The 24483-nt window shown below is 47.5% G+C and overlaps 1 protein-coding gene across 7 annotated transcripts in view; it reads left to right on the forward strand.

Annotated features, from left to right (window-relative positions):
- Positions 1–24483, forward strand: part of CLEC16A (C-type lectin domain containing 16A) — a 250398-nt gene that overhangs the window by 165506 nt on the left and 60409 nt on the right. For all 7 annotated transcript variants that reach the window (XM_064295577.1, XM_064295579.1, XM_064295578.1 and 4 more), the window contains exon 19: positions 21551–21702. In XM_064295577.1, coding sequence (XP_064151647.1) covers positions 21551–21702 — 152 coding nt within the window. The remainder of the gene's footprint in view (positions 1–21550; positions 21703–24483) is intronic.

Below are 24483 nucleotides of genomic sequence, written 5' to 3' on the forward strand. Positions count from 1 at the left end.
CAGGTGTGTGCAGGGACTGAGCGTGGGTAGGTTGGGTAGACTGTAGAGTGGAAGAGACAGCAAGGCACAAAGGGCGAGGCACTGTCAAATATGGCAACCTTCCAAAGAAAGAAAAGTTTTGCCTTGAGCAGAGGAGTAGGTGCTGAGATGTGTGTTCCAGAACAGGTACTTGCCCGGCCACAGGTATGGGTGATGGCAAGGAAGCAAGATTAGAGGCAGACGGCTGGTGGGAAACCCTTTCTCATTGGACCTAGAAGGGGAGGATGATGGCCTGAACCCACATGGGTCACAGGAAGGGGGCAGTGGGGCCTGCCTCAGTGCAGATGCAGAGAGAGAGCCCCAGGCAGAGGAGGTAACAGCCTGTGGATGATGGACAGCCCCCTCATGCCCACACAAGTGGCCATGGCAACTTATTTCTAAATCTTTTATAGCGGCGGCATTGCAGGATAGACCCCATTCTTCGAAATGGTGCCCACTCTCAAACTTTTCTACTGGCACTTGCTGGCTCTCCAGGGTCCCTTCCCAGCTTGTCCTAATGAGTCATGTTTAACAGGACCTGCTGTATCACCTTTGGGTAACAGAGATGCAGGCTCCGAGTACTCAAAGGGAAACTAAAAGGTGGGATGAGTCAGGTCTTCCAGAGGCCTCGACCCAGAAGCTCCTCGCCGCCCCAGTCAGGCCGTGCTGGAGCAATTTCCAACCCAAATGTGTGATTACAGTAAACAGGCTTGATCTCGAAGGCCAAGGCCAGCTTCACGTACAGGTGCAAGTCTGTGGGAGGAGGCAGGCGTGCTCTTGTGGCTTAACGGACCCTCTTGGCTCCAGCTGCTCAGAAGGAGGGCAGCCTGTGCCCTCTGAAGTTTGAGGCTTTTGCAGGCGCCACCCCCATCCCAGCCTTGGTTGCCACAGCTGACCGTGCATACTGCTGCAGACCACACCAGTCATTTCCCTTCTGGAGAACCTGACCTCGTGTATCCCTTCTGCATCTGAGTTCTTCAGAAAGAATCTCCTTTTTTTTCTTTGGGGCCCTGTATGCCTGCCTTGGCCCTGCTGCCCAAATATGCCTTTTCTCATTTCCCTACTGCCTCTGCCGTGTAGTTCATAATATAACTCAAATGTGAAAAATTAGCTTTGCATGGTTGCAATGAATTTCACATGAATCATATTTAATTAAATGAAGGCCATAGAATGAATCAATTTATACTTATGAGGAAGGGAGGCTACTTAAAGGTGCTGTGTACCTTTAAACACATCCCCTCCCCCCGCCCCCCATAAGTGGAGGAAAAAGTTGTCCACTGGTGGATCTTCTCGCGGTCCTGGGCTCCCTAGGCACCCGAACTGCCTTTGAAGTGTGTACTTGCTTCCTGGGAGGTGTGATCAAACAGAACCAGCTTGAAAGTCACATTTTCCATGACTTGTTTTTTCTTTGAACAGTTGCTAATCTTTTTTTTTTTTTTTAAATTGGTAATCTTTTAAATGGCATTCTGTCTTAAATGTGTGAACTTGGGATCTTTGATGTAAATAGCAGGAAAAAGTGGGCGGTAATGCTAGGGAAGGTGGAAAGCCTGCTTTTTCTAGGCCCTCCTTTAAAAGTGAACGAGAAAGAAGAACGGCAGTAAGGGCAATAAGTTTAAAAAATAATAAAAAAGGGTAGGCGGGGGGTAGGGGAGAGTGGAGAATAAAGCAGGAAAAAACCCACATAGGGATTGCGCTGTGTGGGTCGGAATCGCAGCCCAGCTACATCACTTTCCGACCGTGGTCCTCGGCTCTCCCCGTCTCCCCACCTGTACCTCCATCAGCCCTGGCCTTCTCTCCAGTCTGCTCTGTTCTGGGGGGAATATTCCAGACCATCCACAGGACTGAGAGTGTGCCACATACCCTCTGCATAGCTGAGCAAGATCGTAGCTAGAAGTGTGGCAATGGCATGAGATCAGCACCAAACGGGGCCTCCCCTTTGGCAGTTAATGTTTTCCATTAACTCTTAATTACTCAAATACTGTGTAAATACATTGTGCTCATAAGAAAACGAAATGCAGTAATTCCTGCCCATCCCTCCCGCTTCCCCAGAGAGAACCATGGTTATAGCTGGATGTGTTTCCTTCCAGATCTGTCTCCGAGGAAGCGCATGAGGACCCATAGGAAAAAGATAGGATCACTGACATGCTTTTCATTTTTCTATTTTTGGATTATAAAGGTTTTATCAGTTCATTGTAGAAAATTTAGTAAATAAGAGAGTAGCATTTTCAAAATCACTTACAAGCCAAAGACAGCCACATGAGTTTGACAAAACTGAGATCGTCCTGTGCTTGCTGTTTGGTAATCTTCATTTTCCAGCCAGGCCCTAAGGGTGCACCTTTCCACACCATCCGCCATGGTTGCCTGAGATGGGTTTTGGTGGTGCACATGGGAATTTTTTTCAATGTAAATGATTGTGTTTCTTTTGACAAAAAAAAAAAAAAATCCAGTTGCCATCAAGTTGATTCCAATTCATGGCGGCCTCACGTATGTCGCTCATGTCACGTATGTCAGAGTAGAACTGTGCTCCATAGGTTTACAATTGATTTTTCTGAAGCAGATCTCCAGGCGTTTCTTCTGAGGCACCTCTGGTTGGACTTGAACCTCCAGCCTTTCAGTTAGCAGCTGAGCACATTAAGCATTTACACCACCATTTTGCATTTATAGAAATTAGATAAAGTTTTCTCGTAAAACAAATTCAAGCTAAAAAGGAGAGATAAGATTTAAAGAAAATAGCAAATAAATGGTGCCAGTGGTTCCCAACTATCATAAAAGCTTGAGGTGGTAAAGAAATGATGAAGGTTAGGAAACACTATGTTAACAGCATTTTCTAAACTGACTATATAGTATTCCGTCATGAAGCTCGGCAGGGGTTTATTTTCCCGTTATCTGGCAGTTTTTCCCTATTTTAGCCCTCCCTTGCATCCCCCATCCTGGGTTTGAACTTCGTTGTAGCTGATTCTCCCTACCTATCCATGACAGTGACCGTAGCATAAAATTCTAGAAGTGGACTTACGGGTTCAAGGGCAAGCCCGGTTGACAGGTTTTCTGTGTCTGTTCCCAAGTTGCCCTCCAGAAACGCTGTACCCCAGCGAGCAGGTGGCTGGATGAGTAAGGAGGGCTCTTTTCCTGATTTATATTCACAGCCGTAAGTAAATACCTCCCATCACTTATGAATTCCCTTATCTGAAAGATTTAATCCGTTCCTTCACCCTTGACAGATTTCATGCTCTCCCTGTGTTCTGGGGACCTCTGTAAGTGCCTTTTAATATTTTCATTGTGTGTGTTAATCTTTAATTAGAATTTGATGTATCAGAAATATTTTTAAAAGGCTCAGCTCAATTAATTTTATTCTCTGTCCTATTATGTCTTTCTTTACCTGAATCATTAATGGCAAAGAGTGCTGACATGTAGGGCTGCGTTGAGTGCCGTTCTAATTAACTCCTGAGGACATGGTTCACAATCCAACAGCCTCAGGCTTGCATTACAGCCTCCTGTGTTTAACCAGCATGTTTTTCCCGGCCCTCCCTGTGCATCTGAACTGCACCTGCTTCTTGGCCCTATTGGACATCTGTTTTATGATTGGCTGGAAACATCTTTCCCCCCGCACCCCCCCCCCCGCCCGCCTCAGAGTAAGAGGAGGAAAAGGATTTTGTGTTTTGTTTTGAATTAGCCCTGGGCTGTAAGCTCTGTGCATTATACGGTAAAACCTGTGAAAGTCAGAGTCTGTGTAAGACAGAAACCTATCAGAGGAGGACAACTCAAATATTTTTCACTAAAAAATGAGCAACAGAAAAGTGCTAAGACTGCACCCTGTCAAAGGTGGAAAACTTTCGAGGCTCGGGAAAGCAAGGCAGTCCCGTCTAGCTGGCTTTCACAGGGTTTCACTATAATAGCAGGAGCACAAGTCTCTGTCAGGCATAGTCGAGTTCACCATTGGCTCAGCAGTGTGACCTGGCCCAGTCTGTGTCCTCAGCCATGAAGTGGGGGCTGTGAGGTTGGCCTCCTCAGGTGATGCTCTAGGCAGTGGTTTGCAAGCCTTGCTGCATGGTAAGTAAGATCACCTGCAGAGCTTTTCAAACTCCCAAGGGTAGTTAACTCAGACCTCTGAGATGGGAGCAGGCATTAGTGTTTTTTATAAAGCTCCCCAAACCCAGCCCAACCCAACCCATTGCCATCAAGTTGATTCTGACTCATAGTGACCCTGTAGGACAGAGTAGAACCACCCCATAGCGTTTCCAAGGCTGTAAACCTTTACAGAAGCAGACTGCCACATCTCTGTCCTGCAAAGCAGTTGTTGGGTTCGAACCACTGACCTTTTGGCTAGCAGCCGAGCACTTTAATCACTGCACCACCAGGACTCCTTTAAAGCTCCCCAGGTGAGTCCATGTGCAGCGAAGTTTGGAACCACTGCTGCATTAACTGAGGCCAGGAGCAGCAAGCCCCCAGCAGAGTGCCTGGCAGACTGGGTGCTCAGGGCCCACCCCGCAAAAAAACTAAGCCAGTTTCGGGGGAAGATGGGAAGAAAACAATCAGGTTCTGCTCAGCCTTCTGTCTGTGTAAGCTTCTGTGTGTTGGGGACAGGAGGGGACGAGAGAACTGAGCGGCCCATCAGCTCTTGTTCTAAATGGCCACCAGCTCTCTCTATATCCTGGTCCGTACAGTGTCTCTGCTGAGCCCCCTCCTTGAAGAATTGTTAGGCTCCAGCCATGGCTTCTCCATGAAGAGCCATGAGCGCCGGACCTCACGTAACCATCTGTAATCATATTGGGGAACTAACAGGGGCTCTCAGACAAGTGTCTGTAGGCTCTCCCAGGCCCCTCCTCTTAGGAGTCAGGGTCTGGAGACCTGAAGTCTGCACTTCCCACCAGTGCCCCAGCTGTCGTGGCCCTCCTTTGGAGAAATCCTGATCCCTTCCAAGTCCATGTGGCTGAGCCTCGACTTTTTCAGTTCTCTGCATGTTCCCATTTCAAGGGATAGATATGTGGGAACAACTCTCCCACGCATGTGTTCAGTGAGCACTTCCTGCCCCACTGTGTGCCCAGCCCCACATAGCAGCCAGACACTCATGTGGTAAACATGCCAGGCCCTGCTGCCCCTCAGAGGCCTCAACAGAGAGAAACAGGCACCCATGAGGAGTTCCCACCAGGGCGGAGACATGAACGGTGTCGTGCGCTTGGGTCTCGTCAGTCCTAGTACCCCAGTCTTCCTTCCCCAGGTCTATTTATTGTGCCATTTGGCCCTCCTTGCATGGAGAACTGTGCAGGAATGTGTCCTTCTGTGAGATCTGTGAGGGGCATGTTGACACATTTGGCTCCGTGTTGAGTGAGCCGAGAGCCAAGATCACGTGTGGCCAGAGCACTTCATCCCTTCCAGGTCAGGGAGCTCTGAGCAGTGGGTCACACTGCCTCTGTTTCACCAGGGTCTCCTAAACAGTCGTTCTCACATGGAGTGCTAGCCAGAAGTCAAGTGCACCTGTTTCCCACAGGCCCAGTGGGTGGTCGGTGTTTCTCCTGTTTGGTTTCCTCCAGCCTGGCACTGTCCAGTACAGCAGCTACTTGGTAGCCCACATGTGACTATGTAATAAAACTGAAATAAAATTAAGAATGCTGTTCCTCAGTCACAGCAGCCACATCTGAATTGCTCATTAGCCACATTTGGCTAGTTTGACAGAGGAATGAAATTTTTTTTTTTTTTTTTTTTAATTTTTGTTAAACTATCATTTTTACGTAAGGGTAAGGTACGGATACATTTTTTTTTTTCCTTCTTCCAGATGCATACCAATTCTATTTCATTTTAATTTAAGTTTAAAGTCATATGTGGCCAGTAGCTACCATACTGGACAACACAGATTGAGAGCATTTCCATCAACTGTCTAGCCTGTGAGGGTAAAGTCCGGAGATGGGGAAGGCTCAGGTCTTGGAGTCTTCCAGAACCCCAGCTCCACCACTTTCTGGTGTGTGAGTGTGAGGGCGTGTTTCACCCTGGCAGCGCCTCGAATATCCTCATGGGAGCAATGGAGGTAACAGCAGAGGGACAACAAGGGTTTCTCATCCCTATAGTGCTGGTCACAGCACCTCCCTTGCTACACTATTTTGAGGATTAAATGACTTACTACTTGTAAAGCACTGAGCACAGGGCCAGGGGTGATTAAATGCTCAATAAATGTAACTGTCACTATCGGAAAGGAGCACGGGTGTACATTTGCAAATGGAACATTCGAAGCCAGTCTCTTTATAAGCAGATTAAGCACTGCCTTCCCATTGTGTTAGAACTTATCGCAGTTTATGCTCCTAGATTTATTTAAGTTACTCGGTTATGGCCTGTCTGCACCCAGCAGACTGTGAGCTGCCTGAGGGTGGGGCCTTCTCCCCCCCCCCCCCCCCCGCCATCCCTAATACCTGGGTCCATGCTTGGCATGAAGCAGACACACAGTAAATATTGGCTGAATTAATAAATAAAAAAATGAATGGTAAATCTTGTTCATTTTTTTCATATCCATAGTAAACTCTTTATCATGTATAAGTTCCACTGGGGGTCTTAATTATACACTTCCAATTAAGTCTTAGTAAGCAACCATCAACAAAAACGTTTAGTTGCCATGAGGACTTTTCCTACAGTTCCTGGGCATCTGTTCATAGCCCTTGGTGTGACTTTAAGAAACCACCCTTACGGAGCAGCCCCACCCTTTTCGGCCTCACCCCCGACCAGTGTTCACTGCCTTATTCATGTACTCCAGCCCCACCAAAGAACAGAAGTTTCCCAAACACAGTATGGTCTCATATGCCTCTGGCCTGTGAAACATGCCCTTCCCTCGTCTGACTTCATCACATCCTTCAAAAGTCTGTGTGAGGACCCACCCTGCCCCCATACTCTGGTGTAGGAGCCTCAGCCCCCGGTGTCCTTGCCAGTCATACCATCACTGTCTGCTGTCTTTCACTCTGTTTTACCCCCACTGCCCTGTGAGCTCTTTTGAGAGTAGGGACAGAGCCTTCTAACTGCAGCTTCAACAACACCTTCCTCAGAGCCAGCATTACTTCTGTTGACAAACATGTGGTGAACACCTGCCATGCCAGTCTGTGAGCAAAACTGAGAAAAATGCTCACCCTTTGGAGCCAGCCTTCTCCAGGATACTCTGTAAAGGCTTCTGGAATGACGAAAGTAGAATGAATGAGTACAGTGTCCTTTCCTCGTTTTGTCCTTCATTAACTTCATAGACTATGTCACACAGAAGTATTTTTTAAAAGTAGAAAGAAGAAAAATTCAGAGGGAAAATAGTTGAGATTCTCAGTTTTTATGTGTTTGAAACATAGTTTAATAACTTAAAGAGGGCTATCTGATTGGGTGTGCAGAACTGTGCAGAGTTATGCAGGTAAGATTTAGCTTCATATCAACTATGTTACTTTAAGTCATAAGCTTTGAAAATGCTCTAGTGCCAAAAGCTTATTGATAATCTGTTTTAACACTAGAGATTAAAAACACAAAGCAGAGAATTTCGTTTGTGAAGTACACAGCTTTTGTTTAAGTCCAAAGGTATGGCGTGTCTCCACCAGAGGTCTCCCATATTTTACCGTTAATGCTTGAAGTGTACTGAATTCCCACAAGCTAATTAAAAATCATACTGCTTGCCGGTAAGCATTCACTCTGTGAACCAATTTCTGCCAAACAGCTGTAAATGTGTCCCCCGGTACGAAATTTAGACGTTCTTTCCCATCAGAAAAGAGGCGTGTGGTTTAGTCCCAACGGCTTCATTTGCAAGACCAGGAAACTGAGGCCCACCCAGATAGGCCACTGTCTTGACCAAGGCCAGGCAGCCTCATCAGAGGGATTCAAACCCAGACCTCTTCTTGAATCCAGTTCACCCTTCTTCTCACCAAACCCTGCTTGCTCTCCTTGAGTTGAATTCAAAGAGCTTCTATTATTTCTAAGTGCCTGACACTGTTCTTGCACTTCACAGATGTCATTTAATCCTCATAGCAACTGTATAGGGAAAGAACAGTTATTATCACCCCCATTTGCCAGCCAAGGTTACACACTGGGAAATGGCAGGGCTGGGGTTTAAACACCCAGGCAGTCTGGCTTCAGCCACCACGCTCTGAGCTGCCCCAGGAGGCCCAGAGCCAGAGAAGTAACAGGTGTCAGGGAGGATCCAGGTAATGGGCAAGCGAATGTGTGCAGAAATGAGGCAAAGAGCCCAGAAGCCTGAAGGATTTGTGGGAAATGGGAGGCTAGCACTGGACAGGAAGGAAAGGCAGATGTAAGAACGTAGCAGAGGGGAGCCAGCATGATTCCCCCTGAAGCACCTCTCTCTTCCTTTGCTTTAAGAATTCAGTTAGAACATCCCCTCCTGAGGAAGCCTTCCCTGATCACTGCAGGCTGGGTCCATGCCCTTCCTCTGGCCTTTGAGAGCCCCCTGGTCTTCTCCTGTTGTGGCCCTTGTCACACCATGATGTAATTGGTCACTTGGTCCTGTTCGTCTTCCACATCTCAGTGGCCCTCTTTGCCAAGCACAGGGCCCAGCATGGAGGAAAACACCCCAGAAATGTTTGAATGAAAAGCCTGATAATGAGGGGAAAAGTGGTTGTTAGTGGTTCCATCTGTAAAGCCATTTTCTTCCACCAACTGGCGTATTTTGAGAGGAGGGTCCATGTTGGATATTAGCAAGAGGGAACATTCTCTAATGTAACGAAGGCCTTGAATGCCAAGCTGAGAGCCATTTGACCGGGAGTGCTCCCTGAAGAATTCCCATCTTCTGTGGGTACAAGGGCCCCCTCCCCACAGATGGATATGTGACTCCCACACATGCCTTCTCTAGTGGGGTTAAAAATATAAGTCCAAAGAGCTTAACGCTTGTGGAAAATACTCTCAGGGCTATGTTCTCCAATAGGAGGGGCTCCCTCTCGAGGGCGGAGAGGAGAGGTTGGAAGGGAGGATTCCCTGGGCCAGGACCTGCTCCCTAGAATACCCTTGAGCACTTTTCTTACATGAAGTAAGATGAAACCCAAGGGCAACAGAAGGTTTGGCCCTATCTTCGAGAACCTTCAATGCAGAGGGGAAAAGGAGATGTGTATCCATATAGCACATAGTGAAAAATTGAAAGCATTGGGTGAAGCCCTTTCTGTACCTTACCTCATTCGCTCCTGAGAGCATCTCTGTGAAGTGAGTGGCGTCTCCCATTTTTCAGATAGGGAAACTGAGGCTGAGAGATCACCCAGAGCAGGGGTGTATCTGCCTCCCTCATTCTTGTAGCCCACCAGGCAGAGAGACAGATGGAAGGATGAAGGAAGGAAGGAACAGGCAAAGCCTGGATTCAGGCTGAGGTCTGCCTGACCACACCCTGTGAAGGGGCCCAGGGCAGAGGAATCACAGGGCAGTGGATGACAGGGTCCCTGGGCTCCTGAAGGCCAGGATATCCTTGTTCATCAGCTGTGAGGCTGCTGAGTGGCAGGAAGGAGGAAGCTGTACTGAAAGTCAGTTCTGTGGTAGTCTATCTCACCTCGTGCAGTGAGGAGTTTAGCTATTCAGATCTTTTCTTGGAAATCTCGAGTATTCCATTCGGCTGCTGTGCTGAGTTAGGTAACTTTATTTACTCATGCTAGACAGGGCCATTTTCACAGAGGAAATTATGCAATGTACTGTGCAAATGTGGCATTCCAGAGAGCGAGCAGAGGTAAGTGTGGTTGCTGATGCAGTATGAAGATCTGACCACTGTGCCCCTGGGTGGCAGACAGGCTGTGTGTCACTTGATAAGGAGACATGCCATGCTCTACTTGGAATTGCTGCTCATTAGGATTCGGTTTCTGGTAATTCCATTTTCAGCGAGTTGTCTCTCTTTGAACTTCATTTAGTGCTAAGAAGGGGAACAGGAGTAAAGCTTTAGCAAATTGCCCGTTCCCGTGTAGACTTGAGCTGTCCGAGGGAGCTGCCCTGTGCACATCCCGGACATGTGGAATAAGACATGTCCTTGTTCTCCCAAGAAGGAGGCTCTGGCAATTTTCCAAGAGGTAAAGGTAAAGAAATGAGACTGGTTCTCTTGGCTGCTTGTGGAAACCAGTCACATTATTTTACTAGATGTTTGGGGCATGAGCATTCCAAGCTAAGAGAAAGGAAGTAGCCAGGCACCATGGAAAAAACTCCACCTCGGGAATCAGGCGGAACTGAGGCCCCACCCAGTACTGCTGCTCCCAGCCTGTAGGCACCTGGGACAAGGCGCCTCCCCCCCGCCCCAAGTCCGAAATTGGCACTAGTGTCCCTCCTTCTATTTAATTGTTGTCCCTGGGCCATTTACTAGACACTAAGGCAGGCAGCCCATCAGATGATAACTGCCCAAATATTTGTTCAGTGAACAAATAGTGATAGACTTACCCATCCATTTCAGCAAAGTGAACATTGCTATAATGTCCTTGGTGGCCCTTGAGACCCACTGGGTAACATGAAGATTCTACAGTTACCAGATGCTGGGAAGGGCACAAGTACCCTTCACACCCAAACTCTTCCTATTCAAATGCTTGCTATTCAAATTGGGGAACCAAGTAAATTTCCATAGCGAGGGCGATCAATCAGGTAGTAATCATTCAGCAGTGTGATATGAGGGAGGTCAGAAACTAGTAACGATCATATTGCAGGTACCATTTGTTCGCTGGCCACCACATGCTGATTTGAACTTCACAACAACCCTGGGAGGTCAGTGGTTTCCCGAATATGTACAATACTTTGAAAAATTTCAAGCATACAACCAAATGGAAAGAATTGTACAGTGAACACCCTTATATCCACCACCTAGAGCCTACCATTAGCTTTTTAGTACATTGTTTTATCACATATATACTCTCCATCCTTTTTTTTAATTTTTTTTTTGCATGCATTTCCAAGTAAATTGCAGACATCAGTACCCTCCCCTCTAAATACTCCAGCATGCATTTTGTGGACCTGAGTTATAAAGTTATTTTATCGCCCCTAGTTTACAGACAAGGCAACTGAAGGAAAGTCACATGGCCAGGGTCATCATATTTACCGCTAGGACTCTACCCCAAGCAGCTGGCCTTTGGGCCTGACCCAGGACTGCCCCCCACCCTGGGCCTCCCTTCAGCTAGAGCTGTGGTTTTGGAGTTATTGGAGGGAAAGCGGAGCTGGAATGTTAAGAGGGCACCAGAGCCCGCACCACCATGCTTCTGGCAGTTGCCTCTTGGCCTCAGCCAGGGCAGGGTGTGTGTAAAAGGCTGAAGGCCTGGACATCCATTTCGAAGCTGTTGCCCTAGCCCCTTTGATGGTGGTTGAAATCTTGGAACTGAGCTTTGAGTCAGAATTTCCCTGAGTGACTGGGTTTCAACAAATGTCCTTATGTCTGCATTCCTAGTGGCTGCTCTCCTTTGCACATCCAAGGTCCACGACCGGTATGTTTTTCCCTTTATTCCACAAGGGGCCCAGCTCTTCTGCCTGGCAGCAGAAATGCACCAAACCCCACACTCCATCCAGGAAATGCCGTGTTTTACAGCTGCCTCCTGGCCATGCTGGGAAGGAATGCTTTAGGGATCTTCAAGGAAGACTGAGTAATTGATTGCTACTTGCAGCAAATAAACCCATAGGCTGTTGCTGGGTTGATGGAGAAATGGTTACTTAATTTTCTTCAAAGGATTGATTTGACTGTCAGAGAAAGCAGCCTGATTCAGTATGCCACTTTACACCCTGAGTGAGAACCAGCAGGGCTTGTTCTTCTTTGGCATTGAGTGCCATGGGCCATGCATGGAGGCTCCCCCTGTTGCTAACCAAGGCCCAGAGAAGGTCTGGGTGCCATTTGTGCTGGACTCTTCTCCCTCCTCTGTGGGGCCAGGTTCCTCCTATCCCAGCTCTGCCTGGTTGCACTGGAATCAGCATAGCCCTTCCTTTTCAACGCTCTCAAGGTAGTTCCCACACCAACGTGGTGTCCCTTTCTTATGCCCTAGAGCAGCTATCATCCTCATTTGTGTAGTGGAAATTGTTAGAGTGGTGACGTGTAGGAGATGGATTGTACTTTCCTACTGGGCTTCTGATTCACAGCCTTGCACTGCCTGTGCCTGCCGCTATCCCTCTCTGAGTTACCTGGAGCCGATGGTTCATCAGTCACTTCCCAGCCAACATTATTGGTCAGTTAAGACCTCTCCCCACAGCAGGGTTCTGTTCTCAGGGAGCACTGCGATGCTGACCTTCCCAGGAGTCACCGTTACCACTTTATTCAGGGCCACCAAGTCCTTTCTCCCATCCCACACAAGCTCCAAAGGGCTATATCTGTGCACTGGCCTGCAGGCTCCACAAGGGCAGAGCTCAGCCTGTCTTGCCCACTGTCTTATCCCAGCACCTGAATGGAGCCGTAAGAGGCAGCAACACCCAGTGTGAATCTAACCTGCGTGCCAGGAAGAAAGGCAGCACTTCTGGGCTAAGGGACCTAGGTTGGTGGCTGGAATGGGCCCACCGAGTGCCCACTGAAGGGTAGGAACCACACCAAGGGCAGTCCAGGGGTGTGGGTGGCTCCAGGCCCTAGACCATCATGGGAACAAAGCCCCCAGAGACTGACCCCTGAGAGCTCAGGGGGCCTTCCTGTCTCCCTACCAGAATCACCCAGCACCCCCTCCCCTTGAGGGCTAGCCTGGGTGGGAGGTACCCAGAGTACTGGAACGCAGCCTGTTGAGGGCAGTGTAAAGATTACATGTCCCCACTCTGGCATCATCACTCAGCCAGATCATCCATCAGTTGTGTGTTCTTGGGAGGTTGCTTGACCTCCCCCCTGTGTGTCCTCTAGAATCAGTGAACATACCTCGTAGGATCTTGTGACCATGGAAGGCTCAGTGCCCAGCTGATAGAAGCACTTGATAAGATTGGTCATTGTGGCTGAGCAACCGCTGTGGATAAAACTGCAGGGGGTGCTGCCCTATTCATACACTCAGCCCTGACCATCTTTAAGGATATGCCTTCAGAGAGCCAAAGCCAGCATGGCCCCCACATCTTATAGGAAGGTGGCATCACCTCCAGTGACAGCCAGCCTGTTACAGAAGCTCCCTGCGTGGGCTCCCTAGCCACCTGCAGTTTCACCATCACTAATGCTGGGGACACATGCAGACCTTGGAATAGAAACCGGATTTGACTCTCAGATGTACAGGGTGGGCAGGACCCTTACACGTGGAGCCACGTGCCTTTCTGCTCACAGAGGAAGCCTGTGAAGTCTCAGCGTGCGCCCCAGTGTCTCGGAATCCTAGGGTGAGCCATCAGTGTGCCCTGTTCCACAGCCCCTTCCTGCCCTTTGATTACCAACATGTGCCTCAAAGACCTCAAGAGTGTTTACAGAGCTGTACATCTAAACTCCAGCTGTGTTCTAAGAATTGGCCTGAAAGCCTGCAGTGTTGGATTTCAAAGCTCTAAAATTGAGCTGTGTTGGATTTCAAAGCTCTAAAATTGAGCTGGCCTAGAGAACCCGTTGTAAGGATGAAGACTTCCCTTCTAAATGTATTTGAAGCCACCAACGCCAAGAATTAAATTACAGTATTGGCATCCATATTTTATTATGAAGGCATCATTTAAATACAGCAAAAGTCAATCAGCCCCGTTTATTGCTCAATAATGAGCTACAAGCCTGTCAGAACAGGCTGTGGAGGGAGCCTTCAGCCCAGGGACTAAAAAGGATGGCTGGTCAAGAAGTCCTTTCCTCAGAATGGGAGCCAGAGGACATTAGCATTCTTCCATCCAGTCAACAAGTGCCTCCTGAGCAGTTGCTGGGGCTCAGGCCCCTCCTGGGGGTATAGTAGTGAATGAGACAGGCCAGGGCCCTGCCCTCTTGGGGCTTAACAGTTTAGAGAGGGAGGCAGACCTCAACAAGGAAGGATAATTCCAGAATGATAGGTGCGTGCAGATATTGGTGGGGATACTGGGGATCCAGATATCCACTGTTTTGTGGGCATATTATACCTAGTTCCAATGGGTAGGGTACCAAGTTACTGCTAAGGATAAGCCTGAGACTTACTCAAATAAGGGAAACAGGATAAGGGACTTAAAATCATGATTCCTATTCCCATTCAAAAAAAAAATTTTTTGTGCCAACATTTTAGTGGGGAAGGGAAGGGAAGGGAAGGATAAGGGGGTCAGAGAAGGGGCTCTTACTCTGACTCCACAGGCATTCTGAGAAACAGCTGAAAACCATGATTCATTTTCTTCTTCGGAAGTGACTCGCTTAGTCAGGAGCCTATATGCAGAAAGCATGACTTTACCTTAAGCAGTAGAGTTCTGATTCAAGAGAATCAGGGCTCCAGAAGGTCAGAGCTCTTCCAAACAATCCAGCTTCCACCTGGGAGGACTTCCAGCCACTGGGAAGACCACAGCAGCTTGCATTTATGATAGGGCTGGGCAGGGCTCCTGTGCCTCTCATATCCTGCCACAGCCCTGCAAGGACTTAGGTCTGATTTTTCTAAGTGAGGAACTTGAGACTCAGAGAAAGGAGGTGATTTATCCAAGGTCACAGTTATTAATGGCAGAGCTGGGATTTAAACCCACGTTTCCACAGCTCCAAAGCCCCAGCTCTTTTACCAGGCAAAATTAACCTGATTTTGCACTCCATGGCAAGGTAGCCCCTTCATTCAGGGGCGTTTTCCTCTTCTCTTCCTCTCTCCCAACATCATAAAAGGGAAATGGCTACACCAGTTTCCCTTCATTCTGCTGAACACTGCAGGACCTTCTGAGCTTCCAGAATATCTAGCCTCAAACCAGCTTTTCTGGGCCAGTCTTCTGAGGTATGGTATGCAGACCCTTGGTGGTGCTGAAAGAACTTGAGAATAGTAAGCATGCCTAGAGACAGCACTAAGTGACAGTAAATCACTGTTGCAATATGTTGCTGCATAACAAACCACCTCAAAACCTACAATGGTTTCATTTTGCTCACGGTTTGGTAATTGGGCCAGGGCTCAGTAGGAACAGCACATCTCTGCGCCACATGGCATCAGCCGAAGTGGCTCAACTGGGGACTAGAGACTAGAGGATCAAATGGGGCAGACAAATGTGGGCCTGGAGCCTTGGTTTCTCTCCACATGGGCCTGCCCATCGGCTGCTTTGGCTTCCTCACAGCATGGCAGCTGGGTTCCGAGAGCGTTTTTATGACCTTGTCTCAGGAATCACATAGCATCACTTCCACCGTACTGTTAGTCAAGGCAATCACAGAGTCCCACCCAGGTTCAAGGAAGAAGGACATAGACCCACTCACTTGATGGGAGGGGAGAGTGCCAAGATCACATTGTAAGAAGAATCTCTAGGGTGGAGATACTGTTTTGGCCATCTTTGGAAAATTCAGACCATACAAAAATTTATTTTAGTTCCCCTAGTCCTTTCTGTTACATCAAGGAAAGAGAGTCTCAGATTGTACAAGTTTGTCTTAGACCCTCTCTAACTCACGGAGCTCCCTTTTTAACAAAAAGAGCAGGCTTCAGGCTATTAATTTAATCAAGTGGTCTTTTTTCTTTCATCTCTTTTCATGGTTACCATCTTTTTATTGTAAGTATTTCTGTTTTTTCCGTTCATGATAGTGATACAAAGTTTCCTTTTTAAATTTTATTTTCATAAAATATAGTGCTTTAAAGAAAAAAAATAAGTACGAGCTCTAGTTTTCCACTGTTGATTTACTCTCATATGTTCACATGAATATGTATGCCCCTGGTCAGTGGTGGCAAAAGTTTAGAAACAACCTGAATATCCACCAGCCATACAGTGGGTTGGAGCGAAGCTGGGAAGAGCAAGGAGCACCCACATGCGGGCGAGTCACCAAGATACGGGTTAGGTGGGCGCAGCACACTGCAGATGTAAATGCATAGTGGATATTGTTGGTGGTGGGTGCTGGCCAGTTGATTCTGACACATAGCAATCCCATGTGACAGAGTAGAACCGCCTCATAGGGTTTCCTAGGCCGTAACCTTTACAGGAGCAGATCGCTACCCTTTTTCCCGAGGAGCCACCACACGGGTTCAAATTGCCAACCTTTCAGCTAGCAGCCCAGCGCTTAACCATTGCGCCACCAGGGCTCCTTGCATAGTGGCTGGGTAACAAGAAATACACACAGTGGTTGCCTCTGGGGCGGGGGGTGGGGGTAGGGTAGGCTTATATCCACTGTAAACAGTTTCGTACCTTTTAAAATGGAAACATGTTAATGTGTTCTCTATTCAAAGAGATTAATAAGCTTAATATTTTCAAGAAAAGTAAATTTGCAGATCTTCTGCCTCCTCAAATAAATAAAACAAGAGGTAGTGCCTGGGAGTAGGAGGGAAATGTCATCGTACCCTGGAGTGAGGTTTCCACGTGAGGCACATTGTGCTTTCAGGGTTCTGGGGTGTGATGGAGACGGCTGCCATTCCACCTGCTCCACCCGTGGGGTCTTCTTCCTCCCCCCAACAATCCCCCTGCCTCCCCCGCTCCCTGCCCTGAGCTCTTTGTGCAGTCCTGGGCCTCATTGGTCTCCAGATGGCTTCCTAGTGCCTCACAGGGGGCAAGCCTGAGTGGGCACCTGGACTGCCCACTCAGGGTGCTGAGCTGGGTGCGGGGTGGCTTGGAAAGCTGTACATGTCTTTCTTTTGGGAGAGACATGATCAGTCCAAGCTTGGCCTGGTGCTGCTCCCCAGCCCTGGCCAGGCCCCAGAATGCCCTAAGGCCCTTCTTATAAGGGTGTGGAAAGAGATTACTTTTTTCTTTATTTAATAAATAACGTACCTCTTTCCTCTTTGGAAAATCAGCATGTTGAATATAAACTAAAATACCCCCAGGCTCCTTGCCTCTTCCGCTCAAAAGAGGTAGTCATTGTGCATCCTACCAGGCTTTCATGTTGTTTTTGTGGTTGCTATACATACACGTGCTTAAGCCTGTAGAAAAGGCACAGTGTTGTTTTGTATGGCTTGATTTTACACAAATTGTGTTGTATATTGTGGTGCCACTTGGTTTTTCCACTCAACAATATGTTCTTATAGACTGAACCCAGTTGAAATATCTAGAGATCCAGTTCATTCCTTTTCACTACCATAAAGCTTTGCATTGAAGGAATGTACATGCTTTATTTAGGCTTTCCTTGCCAGACATTTGGGTCGTTACAGACCCAAACGCTGCTGTCTCCATCTGCATATAAGTCTCTGGGCCCAAGTGTATGAGTGTTTTTCTTGGGAACAAATCACTTGTGAGGCTATAGGATGTGAAACTTTCAGTTTTAATAAATAATGCTAATTTGTCCTTCATGATAGCTGTGAAAAGTTATTCTCCAGCTAGATTGCCAGTTTCTCTTCATGTTCATCAGCACCTGATATTATCAGATGTTTTTATTTTTTGCCAGCTCAGTGCGTAGAAGATGCTATCTCGTTTCTCTTGAGGTGAGCGCCTTTGTGTGTATTTACCGGCATCCCCATCCCCAGGCCTCTGACTGGTCCCTCACACAGACTGATTTATCCATCTTGGGCAGATATAAATGTTTCCCCTAGGCTGTTTGTTTATAAAGTCATTTGTTACATATGAGTTAAGTTTTAATTTTGATGTAGTCAGTTTGCCAATCTTGTATTTATTTGTGTGTGTTGATTCTGCCTCTTTCTAAAGAAATCCTACCCTGCCCCTGAGGTCATACGGATATTTTCCTATATTGTCTTTTGATACTTTTCTGTGATCCTTTTTAAATGTAGAGAGCTAGCCCCCACCCTATTTGAAGTGAAGTTGGTGGCTTACTGGACCCAGGAGATTCAGATGGGCTGTGGGATTTGGGAAGCACCAGTGTGTGGGTGACTGGGAAGTCTCGTTTCACCGTCACCTGCACTGGCCTCACCTGGCCACAGGTCACTCCTGAGAGGCAGGGAGGCTCACGAGGCCACCACACAGTAGAACCACTGAGCCCCTCACCAGGCCTCAGCACCCGGCGTGGCTCCCCGGGACTCAGTTCAAAATCCACATCTCTCCTTAGGGCTACTGCAGGGCTGGCTGCTCTGGCTGCCACCACCACCATCTGTGTCTTGGCGCCCTGTCCTGCAGCTGGGCGGAGCACACCAAGCACCTTTCTACCTTTGCACTTGCTGTTCCTCATGCTCGTGTTGCTCCTGGCCCAGCTCAGGGCTGAGGTTAAATATCCTCCTCAGGAAGCCTCTTCTGCCGTACCCATCTTGGCTGGGTGTTTTGCACATTTGCCTCCCTAGAAAGTAAGCTTCCTGAGGGCAGGGGCTGGGTCTGTCTGGCCCACGATAGAACCTAGCTGCGTGTCTGCTCCTTAATGGGCTTGTGGAAGTTTCCAGAGAGCATGTGCGTGCAGGCACGTGTGCATGGAAGCAACAGGTAAAGGACGTAGAGTGGGGGCAACATTGAGTTCCACTCCATAACTCAGGTACCTCCTTGTCCAAGACACTTGGTGACCCAAAGGGGAGCAGACAGCCATGCCCCGCCAGGTGCCACCTGGGAGAAAGCCTGCAGCCAGTGCTCAGGGCAGCCGCAGGCTGAAGTGGGTGAAGGAGTTCGCCAACATGATACCGAACAGGCGGCAAACGAGTCACACATAACCAGCGTTTCCTTGATCCCCTTCAGGATGTCGTTCTCTTTTCATCGGTAGGAGCTTGCTTCGTTTCACCTGAACTGCCCCCACAGCTTCTGAAAGGCGAGTGGCTCCACATTGCTGTGTCTCACCCGGGGACGGTTGCTTTTTCGTTTTCTTATGAACTCTCTCACTATGTTCTCACAGGGCTTTGATGTCTCAGTTAATTTCTGAACATTGTTCCGCTTTGGGTTTTTTCCTTCCTTTTTTTTTTTTTTCTTCTTTGTGGTGGAGGTGTGGTGTGTCTTTTTTTTTTTTTTTTCTCTTTCTCTCTGAAGCCCCCAAGGCTGCTGTGTTTTATGAAGGAGTCAGCTTGCATGTCAACAAACACTGTATGACTGTGCCTGGTCTCCCAGGTCAAACCCTCCAGTAGGCTTCTTTTGTGAATGTGGAAACAGAAGAAAGCTGAGTCTTTCTGGAGACTGGGGAAGAGGGAGAAAAGATGGGAGAAGAGGGGAGAGGAAGGAAAGAGAAAGTTGCTTTTTATTTATTGTTTGTTTAAAAATGTAAAAGATTCTCATTGTGTATGAGTTAAGAAAATAAAACCCACCTAACATTTATCTACCCCAGGGTGGTGGTAACAGATAATACACTGAGCTGCTAACTGAAAGGTTGGCAGTTCAAGTCCACTCAGAGGCACCTCAGAAGAAAGGCCTGGTGATCTACTTCCAAAAAATCAGCCAGCGAAAACACTATGGAGCACAGTTCTACTCTGACACATGGGGTCACCGTGAGTCTGAGTTGACTTGGCAGCAACTGGTCTCTCTCACCATTTATCTAATCTGAGATTTCTGTTAATGTTTTGGTATATTTTCCTGCACTTGTATTTCTTTGTGTTGTTGTGAGGTGCTGTCGAGTTGATTTATGACTTATAGCAATCCTATGTGAAATAGTAGAACGGCCCCGACGATTTCTAGGCTGTAATCTTCACAGGAGCTGATAGTCCAGTCTTTCTCTCACGGAGCCACTGGTTGGGTTCGGACTGCCAGTGTTTCAGTTAGCAGCCGAGCATTTAACCATTGCCCTACCAGGGCTCCTGTTTCTTTGTAGGGATACTTATCTTTGTAACACATCAGGATCGTAGTTTTTATCTTCTTTTTCACTTAAAATTTTAATGTGTTTTCCAATATCATTGCAATTATTTTTGTAAAGATGATTTTTGAATTTGTATATGTATTTTAGAAGTGGACCGCTGGTGGCGCAGTAGTTAAAAGTTTGTCTGCTAACTAAAAGGTTGGCAGTTTGAATCCACCAGCCACTCCTTGGAAACCTTGTGGGACAGTCTGCTCTGTCCCATAGGGTCGCTATTGGTTAGAATTGACTTGATGGCAACAGGTTTTGTTGTTGGTTTTTTAGTTTCAAAAGCACGTCATGAATACTTTCTCATTTTAAAATAATTTCAAGCAGTGTAGTGGTACATAGAGCAAAAATGAAAGTTCTCCCATTGATACCTCCCCCCCTCAACCACCCAATTCAGTTCTCACTTCCCTCCCCATAGGTAACCACTGTTAGCGGTTTGGTTAAACACATAATTTTTAAATAGGTATATAATTTTCCCACCTGATGGAAAAAAATCGTACTCAAACTGTTCCCCTCTTTCGGGGCATTTAGGTTGTTTCCTGGTTCGGCTGTTTCTTTTGAAACATATGTGGCAAAGGATTCCATTGGAGGAAACTCAAAATAGACCATAGATTTAATGGTCCTGTGTTCTTCTCATCATTTCAAAGCCTAGGACAGGCACTAAATTAGACATCGGATTTGAGGAGAACATCCAAGTAAGAGATGGGACCTGTCGTGGATTGAATTATGTCCCCCCAAAAATGTGCATATCAGTTGGCTGGGCCATGATTCCTGGTATTGTATGATTTTCCTATATGTTGTAAATCCTGCCTCTATGATGTTAATGAGGGAGGATGGGTGGCAGTTGTGTTAGTGAGGCAGGACTCAGTCTACAAGATTGGATTGTGTCTTGAGACAATCTCTTGAGATATAAAAGAGAAAAGCAAGGAGGCGGAGGGGGGTGGGGTGGGGGGGAACCTCATACCACCAAGAAAGCAGTGCCGGGAGCAGAGCAGTCCTATAGACCCAGGGCCCCTGCGTGGAGAAGCTCCTAGTCCAGGGGAAGATGGGTGAGAAGGTCAACAGAGAGAAAAAGTGTTCCGCTGGAGCTGGTACCCTGAATTTGGACTTTTAGCCTACTTTTTACTGTGAAGAAAGAAATTTCTCTTCGTTAAAGCCATCTAACTGTGGTATTTCTGTTACAGCAGCACTAGATGATTAAGACAGGACCTAACATTTGCTGGGGACGCACTAAATGCGGGGCCCCATGCTGCATGCTTTATACTCTCTGCTCTGGTTTAATTCACCGAATGTCTCAAGCTAGGGGGCATTGTTCCATTTGACAGGCAGGAAAACTGTGATTCAGAGGGACCAAGTGCCTTGCTTAGTATCACATATTCACTTAGTGCACAGCTCGGCTTCAAGTTGCCAGCCACCAAGTTGGGGGCCTGGTGATTCTCTACCCGAGCAGGAAATGCTTGTTTTCCTGTCTTTACTTAATGTAGGCCAGCACCATCACAACTGGAAATGCCATCTGTGTACCAGGAAGCTCTCTGCATTAGTGGGATCATGGTTTATTGCTGATTTTTTAGCACCTATTTTTGAGCACCTAATATGAGGTGCTCAAAAATATCCTCCTAGTGCTTTATATGCGTTATATCAGTTAATCCTCACAGACAGCGCTTTGAGAGGGGTGGGCATTATCCCCATTTTTCTTATGAGCGGTTTGAGGCCCAGAGAGGTAAAGAAGTGCAAGTGTAACTGGCTGAGCAGGGGCTGGGACCTGGTCTGTGTAACTCCAAGCTGGGCTCTGACCACTGAGCTCCGCTGCCCACCAGAACCAGAGTCTGCTCAGGCTCTGTACCCCTGGCTAGGCAGTCAGATCACGCCTTATTCTACTTTCCATCTCCCTCCTCCTAGATAACAGTGACCTGATAGCGTGCACAGTCATCACCAAGGATGGCAGCATGGTCCAGCGATTCCTGGCTGTGGATATTTACCAGATGAGTTTGGTGGAGCCCGACGTGTCCAGGCTTGGCTGGGGAGTGGTCAAGTTTGCAGGTCTTCTGCAGGTAAGGTGGCCAAGAACTCCAAAAGCCCGTCTTGGTTGTCTGTACAAATACGTACACACACACACACAGTTACTGTTTTTGACAATTGATTTTAATGACACAAGGGAATACATGAACCAGTTCTCCTTGAGAAAAGTTAAAACATCTTACTGATACACAGATTAGTCCAAGTCCTCTACACTGCCATGAACTACTTAATGTGGCCCTTCTAGCCTTAGTGTTTGTGACTCATATGCAGTGATTGAGTGGGACTATGCTAATAAGGTATTTAGAACCCTAACAAAGGGATTGGTCAGTTTTGCCATCCCACTAGACTTAAAATGAGCCATCCCAGAGATGTGAGGAGAGGATCTCACTACCACCAAGGAAGAAGAGCCTGGAGTGGAGCGTGTCTTGGACCCAGGATTTCTGCACTGAAAGCTCCTGGAACCAAGAGACTAAGAGAGAGAGAGAGCTGTAACACCAAAGATGGCAAGAAGTAACGGCAGCAGAACCAGGAGACAGCCCAGCCCGCAGAGCAAGAAAGCTGAGTGCCTTTGGGTAGGAGACTTGCTGATGGAGTAGGGTGCTGCTGGGCACTTGATGGAGCTAGTTTGCTGACCACAGAGCTAAAGCTGAGTGCCTTTGGGCAGAGGCCCACTAGGGGAGTGGAGTGCCTTGAGGCACTCATCGGCAGAGCTAAAAGCGTAGTAACACTTACCTGAGCAAGGCAGAGGCCAAGGGTCAGAGAGAGGCTTACCTGTAAGTACAGCGGGGAAGAGGCTGTCCTGATGGAAGAACTGTATCCTGAGCATTCTTGAACCTGAACCCTATTAAGCCCCATAATTGTGAGTATTATCTCTGAGTTCTGTGTGTCCGTTGCAATGAACTACCTAACCCAGCAGAGAAGTAGAAAGTGCTGTGGACGGGACAGTCGGTGTCAGAATTGGCAAAAGATGGTGGAGAGAGAAGGCATGTCTGACCTTCGCCTCACAGAAATTAGCCGTGGGCTGTTGACCTTGATTCCGTTTCCCCCTTGTGAAATTAGAGGAGGTCAGATGCTGCCCCCATGCCATTTTTCCATCCTCTTTGACTAAAGTCCTCAATCCTTGCACCTCCCCTTCTCCCCAAGAGACGCCCAGATTCCAGATCTTTTTCTCTGCCAAATGCATATGTGAATGTAACTACATGTACCTGTTTTTAAAAATCAGTGCATATTCTTAAGGAGCCCTGGTGGCACAGTGGTTAAAGCGTTCGGCTGCTAACCCAGAGGTCAGCAGTTCAAACCTACCAGCCACTCCGTGGGAGAAAGATTGGGCAGTCTGCACCCATAAAAATTACAGCCTTGGAAACCCTATGGGGCAGTTCTACTCTGTCTTATAGCGTCGCTGCGAGTCGAAATCGACTAGACATCAGTGGGTTTTGTTTGGGTTTTATGCGTGTACTTGAGTTTGAGTGATTTACTTAAATGGTGCCACATTGAACATATTCTAAACTTGGCTTTTTTTCACTCAATAGTATGACTTGGAGAGCTAACCGTGTTGGTATATAGAGACCTACTGGTTTTCTTTTAACTGCTGTGTGACTGTGTCAGAGCATATGTAGCCAGTGCCCTGCTGGTTGTTTGCAGTTTTTTACCTTTACAAGCGGTGCTGCTGTGAACAGAGCTGTTCCTGTTCTTCTGTGCTAGTACAAGGGCTTCCCTAGGGCGGAAACCAGGATGTTGGGGTGTGCATGTTTTAAATGTTAATAGGTACTGCCAGATTCCTCTCTCAAAGGATTGTCACCACCAGCACGGTTTTGGAGAGTTCCCTTTTGCTCACCCATTCTCCAGCCGAGCTAGGCTCTAAAGTTGAGGGTTTGGGGTTTTTTAATGCCTGTCACTGGCGTAGTGGTTAAAAGCTACAGCTGCTAATCAAAAGGTCGGTAGTTTGAATCCACTAGGCACTCCTTGGAAACTCTGTGGGGCAGTTCCTCTCTGTCCTGTAGGGTCGCTGTGAGTCAGAACTGACTCGATAGTAATAGGTTTGGTTTGGTTTTTTGGTCACTGTGATGAGTGACCAGTGCTAGCTCATGGAGTGAAGTAAAGAACCAGAAGGGATGCAAGTGGCCTGCCAGCTGACATCCCCATCATCCCCTCAGGCCCTAAAGGTCTAGCAGACACTTGCAGCCTGGGCCCTGCCGTATTTTGAGACAGTCCATTTTCTTGTTGGGCAGTTCTAGTTGTTAGAAAGGCCTCACTCAGCCAACCCCCAGCCACTTCCTTGTAATATGACCTGCTGGCAGTGTCCATCCTCTCTGTGAGAACAACCCACATCTTCAAGGATGCTATTGCAACCTTTAAGGAGCCCTGGTGACACAGTGGTTAAGCGCTCAGCTGTTAACTGAAAGATTGGCAGTTCAAACCCACCCAGCAGCTGTCCTGGAGAAAGATCTGGCGATCTGCTCCCGTAAAAATTAGCCTAGAAAACCGCATGGGGCAGTTCCGCTGGGTCATATGGAGTTACTTTAAGTCAGAATCAACTCAAGGCACCCAACAACATGGCAGCCTTTCCACCAACCTACTGTTTCTCAGAGTCTCTCTTTCCATTTAAAAAATGTCTTTTACAGAGGGTAATGTGAGAAACAACTATATGACAAATCTTATTTTCACGTAAGGCACTGTCCATTAGGTGACTTAGTGCTTCTTATTTATCCAGGCTTATGATCAATTTTCTTTAAAATTTAGGGATCAATTTTCTTTAAAATTTAGTGTCAGGAAAGGGTTTTTCTCCCCTGAAGGATTAATATGTGTCCTCCATC

This window comes from Loxodonta africana, chromosome 12, assembly GCF_030014295.1.
Source record: "Loxodonta africana isolate mLoxAfr1 chromosome 12, mLoxAfr1.hap2, whole genome shotgun sequence".
In the NCBI taxonomy this organism is placed as follows: Eukaryota; Metazoa; Chordata; class Mammalia; order Proboscidea; family Elephantidae; genus Loxodonta; species Loxodonta africana.